Here is an 18,112-nt window from a genome sequence, read left to right on the forward strand (position 1 = left end):
CCTCGGGAACTCCTTGGATCCTGATGTTGCGTGACCTGGATTTTTGCTCCAGGTCATCAATTCTTTGCTCCAAGACTGCCATCTTTTCCACTGATTTCTTTTCTGCCTCCTTATGTAGTTGAATCTCTGACTCCTGGGCCTTTATCCTCCCCTCAAGATCCATGATCCGGCCCTCCTGCATCTCTAGCCGGGTGATGATTGCAGACATTGCCTCTGTCACCGCATCTTTTACAAACTTTTTTAGTTGACTACTTTTCTCGAGCTTGTCGATGACAAGCTGGGCAATGTCGTCAGATTCCCTTTTTGTTGGCATATTAAAAAATATGGGTTTAAAATGAGAAATGGGTGGGAATAATCCAAAAAAAAGCAAATTGTTGAAAAATAATGTGAGTGAAGTCTGCAGCGGAGGAAAAGACCCAAGTGAGAGGACAGGTTTATGTGAACAGCAAGAGCATTGATAGAGTAGTACTCTGTTTTGAAGCGAAGACTATGTTTACAGGAATGGAATGTTAACTAATAACTTCTCAAGGACATTTCTCCACATTGATCCACTTTCACTTTCACTAACATTTTTAGCTCCAAGTATCACAAAAAGTCCAAGGTGTGGGACTGTAGTAAGAAGTTCCTTGCAAAACCCATGAGGAATCCAACCAAAAAACACATAAAGTTTCTACATTCTGATAGTAGCGTATATCAACACAGATGTCACAAAGATGGCATCTATTAGCTGCACAACATATGAAGTGTGAAGTATGAAGACTTAGACTAGAAAAGAAGATTTTTTGTAGACACTTTACAAGCACATGGCACACATTTGCTGTGTTGTTTTTTGTTGTTTATACAGGCGATATAACAATTATTATTTATTTTTTTCTCTCCCTTCACCTCTTAAAGTTACCACTTATTTACTTCGCTTTTTTCATGTTTACTATGTTTGTTTGTTTTCTCAATACAACCCCTCTCTCATACAGCATCAGCTTCTTTATTTGCATTCACCCTTTTAGGCAATTTGCTTCCCTTCCATATATACAGGGTTTTTTTCTTCTTTTCTACTATATAGTCTTCTTTTTCCCCCTCACACCCAGCGGATTACTATATCAGAAACACCATTTGTATATACATATATATATTTTCCTTTTGTATATTTTATACTTTTATACTTACAGATTTATTTTTACACTTACTTTCTTCTCTTAGTTTGTTTAATGCTCTAACTGACATACTTTATGTCTTTTGCACATTATCAGTTGTTCCCTTCTCTTTCCCTTTTTTCCCCACTCTTATGCACCAGTTTATTATGCCTTTCTTTGTTATCCGTTTGACCCACCTCTCACTAATTCTCTTGTTATTTTTCTCTTCCTCATACCCTCTATCATGTTTTGTCCTAGATGCTGTTGGATGTTGCCTTCCTCATATCTTAATCACTCCCCGCTTGAGGTCCTTCTTTGGCCTTACTCGCACCAACTTCCCTTTGTGTCTGCCTACTCCTTTTCTTTCATCCCCTTCATTAACCTGATTGGTCATCTCTTCTCCGTAATGCCCCTTTTGTCTCCTTGTTTCCAGTGTTGCTGTTGAATGTCTGTGGTCTATATTATGGTTGTTCCACCTTATATGTTTGTCATTTTGCCTCCGAAGAAGATTCTGCTAGTATCGAAAGCTTAGGCCCCTTTTGACTCTCTTATTTACTCCATTGGCTCTTTGTTTAGATAAGCAGTTTTCAGCAGCTTCTTTTTGCCATTTTCTTTTCATCCATTCCGCGCACAACTAATACTTGGTCCAATTAAACCAAATGGTATACGGATCAAATGGCTATTGAACCAACTGGTTATTAGACAAAATGGTGAGTTGACGAAATGGCAATTAGACCATAGAGCTATGATTAGACCATGTGAATAGTGGACGAACTGATGATATACCAAATGTAGTCGAGTTAGTAATTGAACAAATTGGCAGTAGACCAAATTAGAATAAACCGTAGGCCTAACCTTTGCATTTTGATTTTTGCACGCATGGCTGAATAATCGAAACACACGCGTACCGGCCACATCCCCTACGAATCTCCTTCTCTTAGACAAATCTCCCACTATCTTTATTTTCGTACTAACGCCATTCACAGCTGCTCCCTGTGACTTTCTCTTGTTCTTACACCATAGAGCTATTTACATACCCTCATACAAAAATTCAAATTAAGAATGTCACAGAGAGAAGGAAATTTGAAAATGATCAAATTATACAAATTTATACGAATTTATGCACGTGTATTCCTATTTATTCAAAATCTGAACAAAGAAGGATAATTCTCTTTTATCCTCTATATCACTTCTGTTCAATCTTCTCTATCAGAAATTACCAACTTTAATGGTTTTCCAAATAGGTTTACTTTCAATTTGTTTAATGCCAATTCGTCCAATAACCTGGTTGTTAGACGAATACGTTGATGGACGAAATGACATTGCCATCATCACCATCATAATCACGACCATAATCAACGCATACCATACCAAAGCATGTTGCTACGCTGCGCGTGTTATACACGGCCGGTGCGGCGCGGCGGATCGGAGAGAGAGGGGGAATAATATGCATGGGAACGAAATAACATTGCGAGGGAACGAAATAATATTGCGAGGGAACGAAATAATATTGCGTGGTAACGAAAAAATATTGCGTGGGAACGAAACAGTATTTCGAGGGAACGAAATAGTATTCCGTGGCCACGAAATAATATTGCGAGGAAACGAAATGATATTGCGTGGGAACGAAATAGTATTGCATGGAACAAAATAGTATTGCGTGGGAACGATAAAGTATTTCGAGGGAACGAAATAGTAATTCGAGGGAACGAAATATTATTTCGAGGGAAGTAAATAATATTGCGAGGGAACGAAATAATGCACGGATATTTTTTTCTCTCCTTCATGTCATCTGGCGGGCTCCGTAGACGTCTGACTAATAAATTAATTGACAAATTCGTCATAGCCTTTCCTCTAGGGGAACGCGTGCATATAAAAATACCCAATTTGCATGTGTACTTGAGAATTTTAAATAATTTAAAACTCAGCTGTAAAGATTTAGTTTGTGCATCATTGTCTCAATATGAGTCAACTCATTTTAAAAAAATGGTATGATGATTATGAATATGATACTCACCTTCCACTTGATGTTCAGTGTTCGAGATAGAGAAGATGATGACACGTTGATAGACTGCACTAAACCAAAGGGCGCTATGAAAAAAATAATGATCGAAGAAAAGATCAATTTACCTGTGGGTTTACCGCTGAGCTGTAACGGCGAATTCGACGATTTATGGACGCGTCCGTTACTTGTTGTTTCGGCACGTACATACTACTCCAAAAAAATATGGATATCCCCCCCTAAAAAAAGGTGAAAACTTACGTGAGCATTTTGTTGTACCTTGGACTTCCAATCGAGGTCCCTGGCCCCCAACACCTGGTCTAACTGCTGCTACAGCAAACACATAGTCTGTATCCGGACTTAGACCAGTCACTGTCTCAGATGGAGCTAGAGGATCAGATCGTGAAGTCACTTCTTGCTCCTGTTCCTCTGCATCGTTGACTCTATAAAAATAGATACGGTATCTCTGTAGTGGAGGATCACCTATATCTGTTTCTGCATCCCAGGCATCCCACATGAGGGTGATGGATTCATTACTCCTTCTGGTTACCACGGGGGAACTACGAAGCTCTGGTTGGGCTATAGAAAGGCGATATGTGGAAGCGATAATGATATAGCAATTAATTACTCCGAATGAAAATAATGTATTAATGAATTAGAATTTATAGATCTTAACTTATTTTTTTACCTAAACACATTTACTATGGTCGGACCAAAATTGCAAGATTTTATGAAAAAAATATGTTGATTTACAAATGATTTCCACAGAATCTATATTGATATCAAGCTTATTTTTATGTTTTGTTACTACGTTTATAATACCCATTGTATGGGGTAAGATTTTTGTTATTCTTAAAGTTTTTAACTTCTGACTGCTTTATCCACTTGCTCACAATTTCCTTGTAATTATGTAACATAATTATTTGCTGCTACCAGAAAATATTTATCATAGCATTGGCGCACTATTGAGGGAATGGGACGGACACACCTTTCCCAATGATTTGGCTGAGGGGGAAAGAAATGGTAAAAATATTAATAAAAAAAAGGAAAAGAAAATACACGACTGAAATTGAAATTCAGGGTAGTGTAAGCCTATAAGTTAAGTATTTCATATAAAAAAGTTACATGATCCTAATAATGTTAGCATCCCCCCTCCTCCCTCCCGTCCTTCTTTAAAAAAAAGATCAATCTCTTTATCTAACAGAAAATTTAACAATTCACCTACTGAATTCTCCGTCAGCCGTAAGAGACTCTGACCAACATCCGTTTACGTCGTGAATTGAGCAGGCGAATGTTTCTCCAACGTCAACGTCAGATACAACAAGGTTCCGAGTGATATTATATTTTGCTGCGTAAAATTCCCACTGCCCAATTTCCTGTAGATATTTACCACTGGAACAGCCGTAGAAATGAATTTCTCTCCGTTTAGTTGACAAAAGAAATTGCTATACTGTCCTCTGTTAGCTTTTTCATATTCAACAGTGAATGCCTTAAAACAAAATAGATATACACACATAAATGTAATTACAGTTTGATTATTTTTTTGTTTCGCTGCAGTTGTAGAGAATTTTAGAGACTTAAAATCGTGTGCATGCAGCCGATCACTGACAACAGAAGCAGTAGTTTGCATTTTTGAAGAAGTACTCCGGATCGAAAATCTCGAAATGAGATGGCAAATAATGAACGTATTTTAAATTCTAGCAGCGCAAAGGTGTTGATTATGAATGTGTATGTGCATTGTCGCTACATTGTAAAGCGCGCGGATATCCGATTATCCGGCCTCTTGGCCGTGTTGTTAATAAACCACACACTCCCACTCAATACTCCGTCTGGTAAATTATCTTTTATTTTTATAAGACTGGCACAGGATTATGTAAAAAACAGTTATTTGCACACCGTCATGAATATCAATATGTAGAATAAGGCTGTCATGTCCCCACATTGCTTTTTAATGTTATTACATTGTATCATAATTACTTCATATTTCCTTGCATGAGTGAATGAGTAATTGATATGCAACAATGATTATCTAACAGATTAAATCTGTTTTTCAATCCATTATTATCCATAATTTGTGGACGAAATTTAAGTGTTGTGTCCAGAGTAATCTGTTCTTTACGCGATAAAGTGAATTTACAATAAAATTGGTTGTACTTTAATGATGATGAATAATATTAATACTAATAATCATTACCATTATAATGATTATTACCCGGCAGGATGGATGAACGCCTTTGCGCCTTTTTGGCTGTTCAGCTACAGCCGGGGTATATGATACCAAGTATCAATCGCAGTAGAGTATATATTGTATATAGAAGTTGTGCTGTATAAATGAACCATGGTATTATCATTTTTATTATAATCACCATCATCATTATGAATATCATTATCATCATCATCATCATCATTTTTATCCTTACCATTATCATAATTATTATGAAAAGAACAATTACAAATTATTATAATGATGATAATTACATCATAATTATTTTAACCATGGATACCACCTAAAATCTGAAGGAAAAAAATATTGTGCCAAAAATGTGTGGATTTATGCTTTCTACCGGGTACCATTTTGTAACACCTGCTTTGTCAAGAGTTGCAAATGTAGATAAACGCCTTGCATATGATGCGAGTGCTGCCATGGGATTCGAACCCCGGACCTAACTAATCTTAATCTTTGACAACATTTGATATATGAAGAGTTTAGTTGCAAAAGGGGTTAGATCCACTTGTTTTCACTTATTGGAGTATTTTTATGAGAAGTTTGGAAGTAAACTAAAATGAATCTAATCTCTTTTGATTAAAAAGTGATATTTCTTTGCCACTTTCATTCACGTTTTCATTTGAATTTCAAATTATCTTTGGTATCATCAGAGTGTTAAAAAAAAGTAGAGGTTTAGAGACATAAAACAATAAAATTTATGAAAATGGACCTAACTCCTTTTGACAAATAGGTTCTTTAGAAGAGTTTAGTTGCAAAAGGGGTTTGGTCTACTCCAAGAAAATCATTTTTTTTTTAATTCTCGCACATTGCAATATTCGTATGCGAAACTGAATTTTCAAGATACCTTACCATGAAAACATAAAACTGGGTGTACGAGAAATATGCATGTCTTCATATTTTTTGAGATATTCTTTTCCAAAAAAATATGTGTGAACCTAACCCCTTTTGCAACAAAGCCTATATAGACCTAACCCCTTTTGAAAAAGAAGTGATTTTTCTTTGCCATTTTAGTTCATATTTTGATAGGAATTTCAATTTTTGTTTGGTATCATCTCATATAGCTACTAAAAATCTATACATTAAGACATAAAAGTCAAATTTGATGAAAAATGGACCTAACCCTTTTTGCAAGTGAGCTCTTCATATATATATATATATATATATATATATATATATATATATATATATATATATATATATATATATATATATATATATATATAAATGTGTGTGAAGCTATACATGTACAACAGCTTTGGCAACTCTTTTATTTTGAATATTGTGAATATTGTGTAAAGAAATGAATGAAGAGAACAAATGGTAGGCGTAGCTTAAATCAAGGTTCCCCAGAGCTATCTACCCTTTTGGAAAAATTGGTGATGCCGAAAAATGTCTCTGCCGGGAATCGAACCCGGGCCCCAAGCTTTGAACGCCGGTGCCTTAACCACTAGACCACAGAGACGGGTTAGTGGTTAGGGCGAGCCTGATCCAATTGACCGTCAGATAGACAGATTTTCGACACCATACCAATTATAATTTCCTTTGTCAGGTGAAGTTGGATTTTGAACAATGACAAGCCGCCATGCCTCTGTCTATCTGCCTTAACCACTAGACCACAGAGACGGGTTAGTGGTAAGGGCCAGCCTGATCCAATTGACCGTCAGATAGACAGAGGCATGGCGGCTTGTCATTGTTCAAAACCCAACTTCACCCGACAAAGGAAATTATAATTGGTATGGTGTCGAAAATCTGTCTATCTGACGGTCAATTGGATCAGGCTCGCCCTAACCACTAACCCGTCTCTGTGGTCTAGTGGTTAAGGCACCGGCGTTCAAAGCTTGGGGCCCGGGTTCGATTCCCGGCAGAGACATTTTTTCGGCATCACCAATTTTTCCAAAAGGGTAGATAGCTCTGGGGAACCTTGATTTAAGCTACGCCTACCATTGTTCTCTTCATCCATTTCGTTACACTATATATATATATAAATATATATATATATATATATATATATATATATATATATATATATATATATATATATATATATATATATATATATATGTATATATATATATATATATATATATTGGGGAAGTTCAAAATGCAGATTTCCACTTACGTTCGCAATTAGGACCACATCTTCCCAGAACGCATTCTGTAGATTATAATTAGGAAGAAAAAAGGGTACTTTAATAATCATTTAGAGTTGTGATAATCTCTCCTAAAGTGAATACGTCATTCATTTCCTTTAAGCAAAGTGACTGTTATGTATGTCAGGAAAATATCTTTCTGTATAGGTTCCCAATATCTAATCACTAACATTGTAAGAAAGTTGCCAGAGGGGGTTTTAATTGAAACATTAAAGACTGGGAACTTGCCTCCCCCCCCTGACCAAAAGAAAAATAACTTTAATTGTCCCAATGCTTCATCAGAAAAATAAATTGACTCAATGACTGGGGCATTTTTCTTTTAAGATTTGAATGTTAGATAACATCAGAGTTTACATCGCATAATACACCATTTTCTGTGTATAAGAAGAAACAGGGCACCAGTCATTCGTATAATATCGATCTATTGTAATTGTTCTTATTAAATATCGTAGATTTGTATTTGTAAATTATCAGGTTTCACTGACCTTGGCAGTTTACCCCAGTCCATTCTGATTCGCAATCAGAGGAGCTTCCTTTACAGACACCAGTAAACCGATCACATTCTCCTGATACACAATGGCATGTCTCGGTACAACTTGCTCCAAACTCACCTGCTTCACATTCTACAAGTGTAGCGGTAAAGAACAATATACATAATGAGACAAAGGGTGAGAGGTGTATTAAAGAACAGTTTGGAATGTGTAATTTACCAAAATGTGCCGTATCTTTTTATCAGCATTTTGGTAACTGCACGTGTTGGTAATTTATCCCAATTCTCAGTAAATTTAAGAGCCAATTCATCCAAAAGCAACTACGTCTAAAAGCTAATTCATCTAAACGCCATTTTGTTCAATAAATATTTTGTCCAATAGCTGCTTCATCCTATAGCCATTAATAGGCAAAAAGCAACTTCGTCCAAGGGCCAAATGGTGTAATGTCATTTCGTCCTGTTCGGTCAAAACCCCACTTGGTCAAATTAACAGTTGGTCCAATACCCTCTTGATGTAACCATGGATGTGTTACTGACATTTGGTCCGATTTAATATCCATTTGGTCAAATGCCCACTTGGTCTAATGGGTAAATCGTAACAAGGGGCAGGGGGCATGTATAGATTCTATTCAATTCTATTTTATTTATTTCACTTCAATCAAACAAAAACAAAATGTATACCATATTATTATTAAGTATTTGTATCCGTTCCAATGAAACAAAAATGATAATACATATGTTGTGGAAAACACTTACACAATTTGGGCAACACATTGGAGGTTTTAAACAAGTATACTATTTTTCAATAGAAATTAAATTAAGATGGAAATGGATGGACCCACTCAAAAGCGATGCTTGTACAATGCTTGTATATAAGAGGGGAGGATGAATAAAAATGGTACCCCAGGCTAAAAAAAAATCAGACAACCAAAACACTGGGTATTTGATCAAAATTTGACAAATAATAACAAAGTTATGGCATTTTAAATATTTGCGTTATTTTTTTGAAAGATCCAGGCATTTCTTTTTTATGAATACGCAGTAAGCCAACTAACGATATCATAGCCTGACTTTGTTTTTTTGTATTTTGTTATATAAGATTAAGTTTATTCCTTTATCTGCTCCAAAATAAACGATTATATTGACAACTAATTTAGTGCATTATATATATTAATTACTACAACTTGGTTTGTTATAAGAGCTACATACCATTCACAGAAGTATGAAAAACAATAACGTTTTAATGTAATAGCAGACGAAAAAAGTGGGAATGTGATATGATCAGCCCATCAACCATGATGACGTGCGTATAGAAGTACTATTTTCTCAATATACTGCTTTACATTAAAGTCCAATAACTACACTTTGTTATCAGATTTTGATGAAATGTTTAGTATTTTGCCTTGTGCATTAATTGTTCCCTATTTTCGTTAGATATAAATGTTTTAGCCCGGAGTAACATTTTATAGGCATACTGTACTGATTACCAAGATAATGCGGCTGGCTACACATGAAAAGTCCGGGGTTCGATCCCCGGCCGCGGCACCTACTCCCCTGAGCAAGGCATTTAATCTGCAATGTTTTTTTATCCTGCTTTCAAATAAATGTTATTTGCATTATTTGCAACTAGGTGTGCACTTCTTTAAAAAAAAAAAAACACTATCATTGTTCCATTCCGTGAATGATTAGATTCCACGGTAATACCACAGTTTTATATATTTACATTTTAACAATGTTTATTGCGTGCATAAACCACGCAAAAAACTTGGGAAAATCCCTTTTTATACGGCGATTTTGACAACACAATTTTAGAGGTTTGTTATATATATACATATATGAAAAAAAACCAGTCAATAGACTTGCGGATTGTGAGTTGGAACGAGCTCTGTCTGATTGGAAGTTCTAACTGATTGAAAATTTGGCGGTGCGTGGCAAAAGATATTGTGTACATATTTATTTTCTTGTAATGGTTGATCTCTATTTGTATGCATGCATAGCAAATGAACCAGTTTTTCCACCTTGAAAAGGCAGACTCCGTGCTATGTTTGCTTGTTTTAAACGTGATTTTGTTTGTTTTACGAATCAAACAAATCACCTAGAAGCAAACTGACCGTGTCATACGTCATAATTATTTTTTATCTATTGAGTGGCGAAAACTGAACTACGTATTGATACTCATATGAAAGCAACAAATTCTCCATAAAACACCCTTTTTAATGTAATTGTATTGCTAGCGCACATTAGGTTGACTCGAAGAAAACAAGCTGGTCTTTGATTATGAAACTTATTATGAAAATATGTATTTACAGGTAAGAAAAAAAAAGAACTGCTAAGAACTTTTCTGAATGTAGGTACACTATACACTGCTAAAACAAGGGTGTTAATTTGACACCAGCCAGGTAGTCATATCGGTCCACACAAGAGAGGTGTTGAGACAACACCAGTTTGGCTTAGGCTAAAGGCCTGGTCACACCGCCCGAGCGTTGTTGGAGCGGAGGGGAAAGAGAGTCGAATTTCGCTCACAAAATTCGGGGAAAATCGGAAAAAAAAACCCCCAAACAATCGAAATAAAAAAATGGTGAACGGTAGCGAGCGGTGACGATCTTTTCTTTCCGCTTCACGACCGCTTCAACAACGCTCGGGCGGTGTGACCACGCCTTAACACCAATTTGGCATTTAAGCAACACCAATTGGTATTAAACCAATATCGTTTCTTTCTTAATTGGTGTTGTTTCAACACCTCGCTGGTGGGGACAGATATAGATACCAGGCATGTGTTAAATAAACACCCGTATTTTTGCAGTGTAGCATCGGTAACCATGATATCATACCTGTAGTACAGTTTAATCCTTTATATCCTGGTGTACATGAACAGCCATAGGGATCAGGTACACAAACCTGAAGACCACTACATGCCTTCTTATCATCTGATACATCGTAGTCACATCGGTACTCGCAGTTTCGACCAAAGCGATTTCCACCGCATGCTGTAACGTGGTATAGAAAGATCATTGTCTTTACAGCATTAAACGAATTTTAATTCATTTCTTAATGAATAAATACAAATAAATTAAAAAATACTGGATGAATATTAATCATTACTCGGGTGAGTCACGTATGAAAGGAAAGCTAGCAAAATTTTAGGGCGACTTCAGGCTGAAATCCTACTTTTGAATATGAAAAATTAATAAGGAAATAATAAAGTTACATGTTGAGCAATTGATTGTTGACATGTTAAAAATATATTTTTTTCTCCACAGGTGCTATAAATAGGATCTAAAGTTTACGCGTGCTTCGACCGATTCGAAGGTCACTGTGAAAGCATTGGTAGAATATAGTGGCTTGATAATTATGGAGCAAAAGCCTACCTATTTCACAAGAAACGCCCTGAAATCCTGGCGGACAGATGCAATCCCCGGTTTGATCGTGGCATATTCCTCCATTATAACACGATAAGCAGAAATTGGTGCAACCACTATATTCATTATAGCGACCAGCCGGGCATGCTGAAATATGATTTATTAATAATTATTGAAGCAATAATCTATATTGATATGCTTTCAATTGCTACGCCATATAGAACATCCCCTACCGCGTCTTGTGTAAATGGATAAACCTGATCAACAAATATTTTTCCAACATTGCTTCCCCCCACCCACAAAAATAATAATGATAAAAATAATAACGATCAATTAATAAATGAATGAATACAAAAATAAATAAATGAAAAAGGATGAAAAAAATGAAAATCTGTCGCCTGGAGCGTGTACAATAACGTACCTCTAACAATTAGTCTTTGTAGTCCAGCCCTTGCCAGTCCTCTTTCACCTGCCAGATGAAGTTCGTAAACACCTTTATATGTTGTATCCACTTCTCCTTCTGTTGTATAGACTGTCAAACCTTCGAAGACTGTGTCCTGAGAAAAAGTGTCTAAAGGGGATGTTGTCCCATTAAACCTCCAATTTTTTATTGTATTACTAGAAATGACTTCTTTAAAATCAACAGTTACATTCACATCACCTTTGTTGACTGTCTTTGTAAACCTGCCACTACGAGGCACAAATTCAGCTGCAAAGAAATTAGCAAAGAATTATGATGTACATGATTAGATATAATAGCAGTTGTGACCACAGTGATTATAGGAAATTATCACCCGTATCAGACATCTGAGCTGGCCATTTACAAAACCGTATTGCCCTACATTTTCTGAATATCGGAAAGGGTAGATATATTGTTTGTATTTTCCTCAGTCTCAATGCTCGTATTTACTTTGCATGTAGAGACGACACAAAATATACCTTCGTATTTTCCCTGGAGGTGTTTCACAAAGATTGAAGTATGACTTAGAGTCGCACTTTAAATGTCTAGTTGCGCGCAGTATAAAAGGCATGACAGCATTGGTCAGATCATGCCAGGAGGACGCGCACTACTGCGTATTGATCAATAAGATTGCGCGTTGCATATCATGTACGCGTCGACATTTAAGTGCGACCTAAGTCATACTTAAATCTTTGTGAAACACCCCCTGGCCTCACATCCGGGCATTTTAGGATGCGTATAAAAAGATAGTCTTCATAAACATCCGCGCACCAACAATATACGTCATAATAAAGACAACACTGGATCCGAGCGCTTGCAAGTACGTCATAATGGTAAAGTGCAGAGCCTAGACCGATATTAACATGAAACAATAGAACTCTATTTTTGAAATATCCCCATTATCATGATTTTTGCTCTAGATATCTGATTTGGATGATAATAAAAATATTGACTAGCTCTTCTTTCGGGGAACATCAAATATATTGCCCTTAAATGACCCATATTGCCCTCGTCTAAAGACTCGGGCCAATATGATTCATTTGCTGGCAATATATTTGATGTTCCCCTCAAGACTAGTCAATATTATATAAATATCCCCTAGTTAGTTTCTTTATAATCACTTATATTAAGATAGTTGGAAAATTAAGGGTCTATCATTTTAGGGTTCCATCTCTGATATTAAAAAAAGAATGCATGAAGTAGTCTGCATCATTCACATTAAGGACTAATGGACTAATTTCCTGATATACTCTCTAAAATGTATTAGATTATTATTGACTGCTTGATTGCTGCCCACAACCAAATTCTATATATTGAAAGATATGAATATCTTCATCACTCCATAATGATTTAAGAATTGCAAACTATTTTAAGACTAATTTCAAATTATCTCTATCAAAATTTTATAATGTACCCTCAAATTAAATCTAATTCATCATCTCTGTCAAGTCATTATTATTAAAATAAAGACTATAATTGAAACATAAATTAATCATTTTTTTTTTATTGAAAAAACAAATCTGACACAAGTCCTTCTCAGATGTGCTCATTATTGAACCTCATACATTATTGTGTCTATCCTCTCCTCTTTTTTCCCTTTCTCTCCTGTCCGCTTATCCGCCTTTCTACCGCTTGTTTATTTACGGCATCAATCACATTTTTCGCGCATTATATTCTTTCCAGGTCATTTTATATATTTTTTCTCCTTTTATACACATCAATGAATCCAGTTTGCTTGAGTCCACGATGGCATGTGTTCTACCTACGTTCAGCAGCACCCATCCATCTCCCCTTTTTCTTGGGAAGGGTGGAGATATTTTAGGACGGGTTGTTTTGTCCTATACAAACTATATTTTTTGATAACTTCGTATTTATTTTGTATTATTTGCATCTCATTTATTTATTTTTTTCTCATTTAATTACCTATATCTGTATTTGTACTTTGTTATTGGTTGTGTTCTCTATTTTTTGAGGGGCCCACATTGTACAAGCATTGCTTTTTAGTGGGTCCCTTTCTATTGAAAAATAGTATACTTGTTTAAAACCTCCAATGTGTTGCCCATTTTTTTTTACAACACATGTATTATTTTTTTTCTTTGCAATTGATACAAATAGGGGAAGGCGGTGTAAGTTGAGCATAGGGGCAAGTTGAGCCACCACCCTCAGGCCAATAATGAATGAGTCAGACATTGTAGTGGTGTCATGTATTGATGACCCATAGCATAACCCCACCACATTGTTTTCCACTTTGAAACAAAAAGTAGTTTTTTAGAGGGAAAAGTATGAATTTCAGCCAAAAAAATAAAAAAGAGTGTGAAATAGATAAGAACTTCATTCACACACACGTCTTTAAATATAGTAAAGACATGAGAACAACGTTGTTAGTCCAGGTATGGATCTTTATTCTTGTCATATTCTTTTATATGATGGATGCATAATAAATGTGTGGATACAATATTATCGCGCTATGTTCGGAATTGGGTAAGTTGAGCCAAACAGCATGGGGCAAGTTGAGCCATGGTAATTCTTATGGTAATGCTTCTTAAAAAAACAAACAAACCATAAAAATCGATGGGAATGCAGACTGAAAGGAGCAAATTTACATGACTGCTCTTTTCCTTTTAAAGAATGTTAGTATTTATAGAGAATTAGCAAGTGAAAAGACTTCAAACAAACAAAAAATGGACATGCTGGTTCTCCCCCATACATTTTGTACGTAGTTTCTGTGGCTCAACTTACCCCAGACGGTGGCACAACTTACCCCATATATGGGTCAAGTTGAGCCATTTGACATCGGTTTTTTTTCAAAGGTCACGATGACTTTCAGTGTGGGGGTAGAAAGTTATATGTAGGTGAAAAACATTTCCCAAGAATTAAATTTAAATGCAAGGTACTTATTTCTATAATAGTACTAGTCATATCAATTCTATCATGCAAAATGCAAGTGTCACAACTTACCCCGCCTTCCCCTACTTATGTTTATGTATGGTATACAATTTGTTTTTGTTTGATGGAAGTGAAATAAATAAAATTGAAATTGAAATTGAATTGAATAATGTAAAACTAATATCTTTAGACCTATGTTAAGCGTTGGTCAATCACCCATCCCCCCCCCCCGAAAAATAAGACAAAAACATAAATTAACAAATGTACGTGTGTATAACAATACAAACACTGCTATAATTGATATCATTATTATTATTATCAAATAAATATTTGTTTTGTATACCATGCTTTATATCCACTCAATTTTAATCTTTCCCGAGTTTATCCGTATCTCGATACTCTGAGAAACGTGTTCACTCCCCGCGCTCATGATTAGAATTGCGCATACATAACATAAATAAAAGACAAATGTGCATGCATGCGAGGGAAATGAATTTAAGGTATTATATTAGATTATCTTCAGAATTTACACCAACTGACAAAATAATTATTTAGAGTACTCGTGACCATTCACACAGCTTAGAATATACCTTACCATCGGATCTCAGGAAGATTGTTGGTACGGAGGAGTATTCTCCATTAAGGAACACAGAGCAGTAGAAGACACCGTACGACCTGTGTTGACTTGTGTCAAGATTTACTCTATAGACGGAAATCGAAGGGTTACCAGTCATATGGGAGAGAGGAAGTGGTGGCTCAGCATTAGCTGGGTCATCTATATCATTGTATGTGTAGACGTACCTCCCTACACCCACCTCGGCAAGTAAGTCAGGAGCACTTCTATAGCACTCGAAGAAAGGTTTACCGGTCTCAGTGCTCGTGTATCCTCGACTGGTTGTAGTTACAAAAATGCTTAAGCATGCTGAAATAAGAAATATGCGGGGTTTTTTTCATTCATTAGTTTATTTTCCCAATCGATGAGGTATAAACATGAACCACAGCCCCATATTATTACCTTTGTAACATACAATAACGTTTTTTTGAGAAAAAAGCGTCCGTATCGTGGGTGAAGAACAATAGAAAACAAGATGGCGGCGTAAAAATAGGGCAAGTTTCTTCCTTCTTTTCATGATATATCTTTCATTTTTGGATTCTTGTCTAAAAATAAAATCCATAGCATGTCGGAAATGAAGTTGTATCCCACGTACATGATTTAGGGCTAGATCTTTTTAGAGAGAAAGTAGAAATCCGGGGGCGAAAGTTTCAGGTTTTGGCTGCCGACACGCACATGTATAGAATAGAAGCCCTGGCTTCGTATGAGAGTAAGTTACGTTGGTAAATGATTTTTTACTCTCTAGAAGCCTCCTGGCTACTCCAGTGGTGGTAGAAACATTTACCAAATAGTTTGTACAGTTTATTATTTATAGACCTTACAGTATTCGTTTTGACAAGTTTTGAAAGTCTTAGGCCACAAAGTGTATGAAGCATGGTTTTGTAAACAGCGTAGTATTAAATTTTAAACAACTTTTCATACTGTGTAGTTGGGCCTCTATGGATTTCCTGTACTTCATCCTGTTTTCTAAATATCACTATTTTGTTTCGAGTTGAATATGGGAAATCGGACTTTCGAGACAAATATTGTATTCAAAACTAACGTTATAACTACAGTAGAAGTAGCTGACTCATAATAACATCGGACCTTGCCGTACAATATAGGTATGCTTAAAATAAAGAAATTACATTCAGATTTACTGAGAGAATCGTAGCCACTTACGAAATACACATTTTACCTTGGCAAAATCGCATCAGCATCAACGAGTTGAATACTTCCCTCCTGGAAAACATTGTGACACAATAAATTAGACTTTTAGAAAGCCACGTCCAGTGAAATTTTAAATTCATGAATCTAAAATTAGACCGTTTTATTCTAACTTTGTGCATTTGCGAACACACGGATGATCAATTACTCGTAAACAATATGGTGTTAAACAAGAAAACCACATTTATTTGTTCATAAAATCCATACATATTCTATGCTTCCTTATTTGCCATTTAAACAGTTTATCTAAAATTGCTGACCTTGGTTGCATTGACATTGCTTCAAAAATTATTAAACATACCCGCCTTGAATTTCAGGTACGATGCTGCATCAGTAGGTCTTTCTTCGTGTTGGTTATTTCAGGCGAATCACCTTCAACAGAGCATGAATACGGCACTGCTTACAAATCATTATACAGTAGAGTGTATACCAGAGAAACGTACGATACATGTTTTATCCACAATAATATTGACTGAGATTGAACTAAATAACACATGTATTCCCTGAAATAACTAATGAAATAAACTTTTCCCCCTAGTCGTTAAGACAGGAATTGTCAAGGAAGAAATTTATTGAATTTAATTCCTTTGATTAGACACATGTTCTGAATTAAAGATAGTTCATGTGTTGTAACTATCTTATCCCCGGTTACGTTTTGTACATGTGTTAGAAATATCCATCACATCCCAATCGGGTGGATGTCATATTTTGTGTAAGTGTACAGTTGGAAATAACAGTCTTTAAGTGATTCAGTTGTGCAGATGCAAAGGAAGTTCTCTTTTGTAAAAGGAATATCTTACCTGATATGCTTTATGCACTCACTTGTTCTTAACATTTTCAGGAGAGCTTTCCTAGTTACGATAGGGTACATTAAGGGGTCGATTTTAATTAATCAGTGAGAGCCACCTTAAGCTAATATAGACCATAGATCTCCGTTTAAGCTATCTTAGGGAGTCCACGTCGGTGACGAGACTACGAGCCCAGCTACCGCTCGGTTTTCTATGGACACGATACGCTATTCATGTCAATATTCTGGGCTCGATCTCGTCTATAATGGGTCGAAGTCCGATCTGAGGAGCATCGCCATCTCCGCAGGCCAAAGGACCATCTACCAAGGGCCAACTGGAGGAAGCAACGGATCTGCGGAGGCCAGGGGACCGACTACCGGGGGCCAAGTGGAGCAACGCCAGCTGCGGAGTTCAGGGACTGACTGCCAGAGGCCGAGTGGGGCGTGTCACACCCAGACTTCTTTATTTTGCCTAATTTAAATTATATGTATTTGTGATCATTTTAATATTTATATGCGTCATATACGTTCATGTACAAACCAAAGAAAAGTTTGAAGATCAAAACATTAAACTTGATTTTAACTTTATAAAACTTGTTCATTCATCCCTTATTTGGTGTCTCAAATAGCAGTAAATAAATATTTTTTGTTTCAAGTCACTTCACGCGACTGGCATACGGGTCTTAATTAGGGTCTAATGGAGGCGGGGGGGGGGGGGGGGCAATTGCGAAGATGTGGGTGTGTTAACATGATGATCCCGTGTTATATCAAGTCGAGTATAATGCAATGACGTATTTTGTGT

The 18,112-nt window shown here is 36.1% G+C and overlaps 2 protein-coding genes across 2 annotated transcripts; both read right to left on the minus strand.

Moving 5' to 3' along the window:
- Window positions 1–670: 670 nt before the first annotated feature.
- Window positions 671–4,614, minus strand: LOC121417871 (receptor-type tyrosine-protein phosphatase mu-like). Its single transcript, XM_041611603.1, has 4 exons — window positions 4,358–4,614; window positions 3,394–3,711; window positions 3,148–3,221; window positions 671–727 (listed from the first exon to the last, which is right to left on the minus strand). Exons 2-4 carry the CDS (start codon window positions 3,647–3,649, stop codon window positions 671–673), a joined length of 387 nt encoding a protein of 128 aa, XP_041467537.1. The 5' UTR covers window positions 3,650–3,711; window positions 4,358–4,614.
- Window positions 4,079–16,275, minus strand: LOC121417872 (tyrosine-protein kinase receptor Tie-2-like). The gene is made up of 8 exons (XM_041611605.1): window positions 16,239–16,275; window positions 15,300–15,626; window positions 11,780–12,067; window positions 11,368–11,505; window positions 10,831–10,986; window positions 7,995–8,132; window positions 7,479–7,514; window positions 4,079–4,137 (listed from the first exon to the last, which is right to left on the minus strand). Exons 1-8 carry the CDS (start codon window positions 16,273–16,275, stop codon window positions 4,079–4,081), a joined length of 1,179 nt encoding a protein of 392 aa, XP_041467539.1.
- Window positions 16,276–18,112: the final 1,837 nt, after the last annotated feature.

This window comes from Lytechinus variegatus, chromosome 6 (assembly GCF_018143015.1).
Source record: "Lytechinus variegatus isolate NC3 chromosome 6, Lvar_3.0, whole genome shotgun sequence".
In the NCBI taxonomy this organism is placed as follows: Eukaryota; Metazoa; Echinodermata; class Echinoidea; order Temnopleuroida; family Toxopneustidae; genus Lytechinus; species Lytechinus variegatus.

Excerpts from the sequence above, each read along its gene's own strand:
- LOC121417871 (XM_041611603.1), bottom strand. The coding sequence starts at position 3,649 with ATGTGGGATGCCTGGGATGCAGAAACAGATATAGGTGATCCTCCACTA. Across the intron at positions 3,222-3,393 it reads AGGTACAACAAAATGCTCAC|CGCCCTTTGGTTTAGTGCAG; the intron begins GTAAGTTTTCAC and ends TTTTTTTCATAG. Across the intron at positions 728-3,147 it reads CACTGAACATCAAGTGGAAG|CTAATAGATGCCATCTTTGT; the intron begins GTGAGTATCATA and ends TATGTTGTGCAG.
- LOC121417872 (XM_041611605.1), bottom strand. The coding sequence starts at position 16,275 with ATGAAGTACAGGAAATCCATAGAGGCCCAACTACACA. Across the intron at positions 15,627-16,238 it reads CATAGAGGCCCAACTACACA|CATGCTTAAGCATTTTTGTA; the intron begins GTATGAAAAGTT and ends TTCTTATTTCAG. Across the intron at positions 4,138-7,478 it reads ATGTGGTCCTAATTGCGAAC|CCAAATCATTGGGAAAGGTG; the intron begins GTAAGTGGAAAT and ends TTTCCCCCTCAG.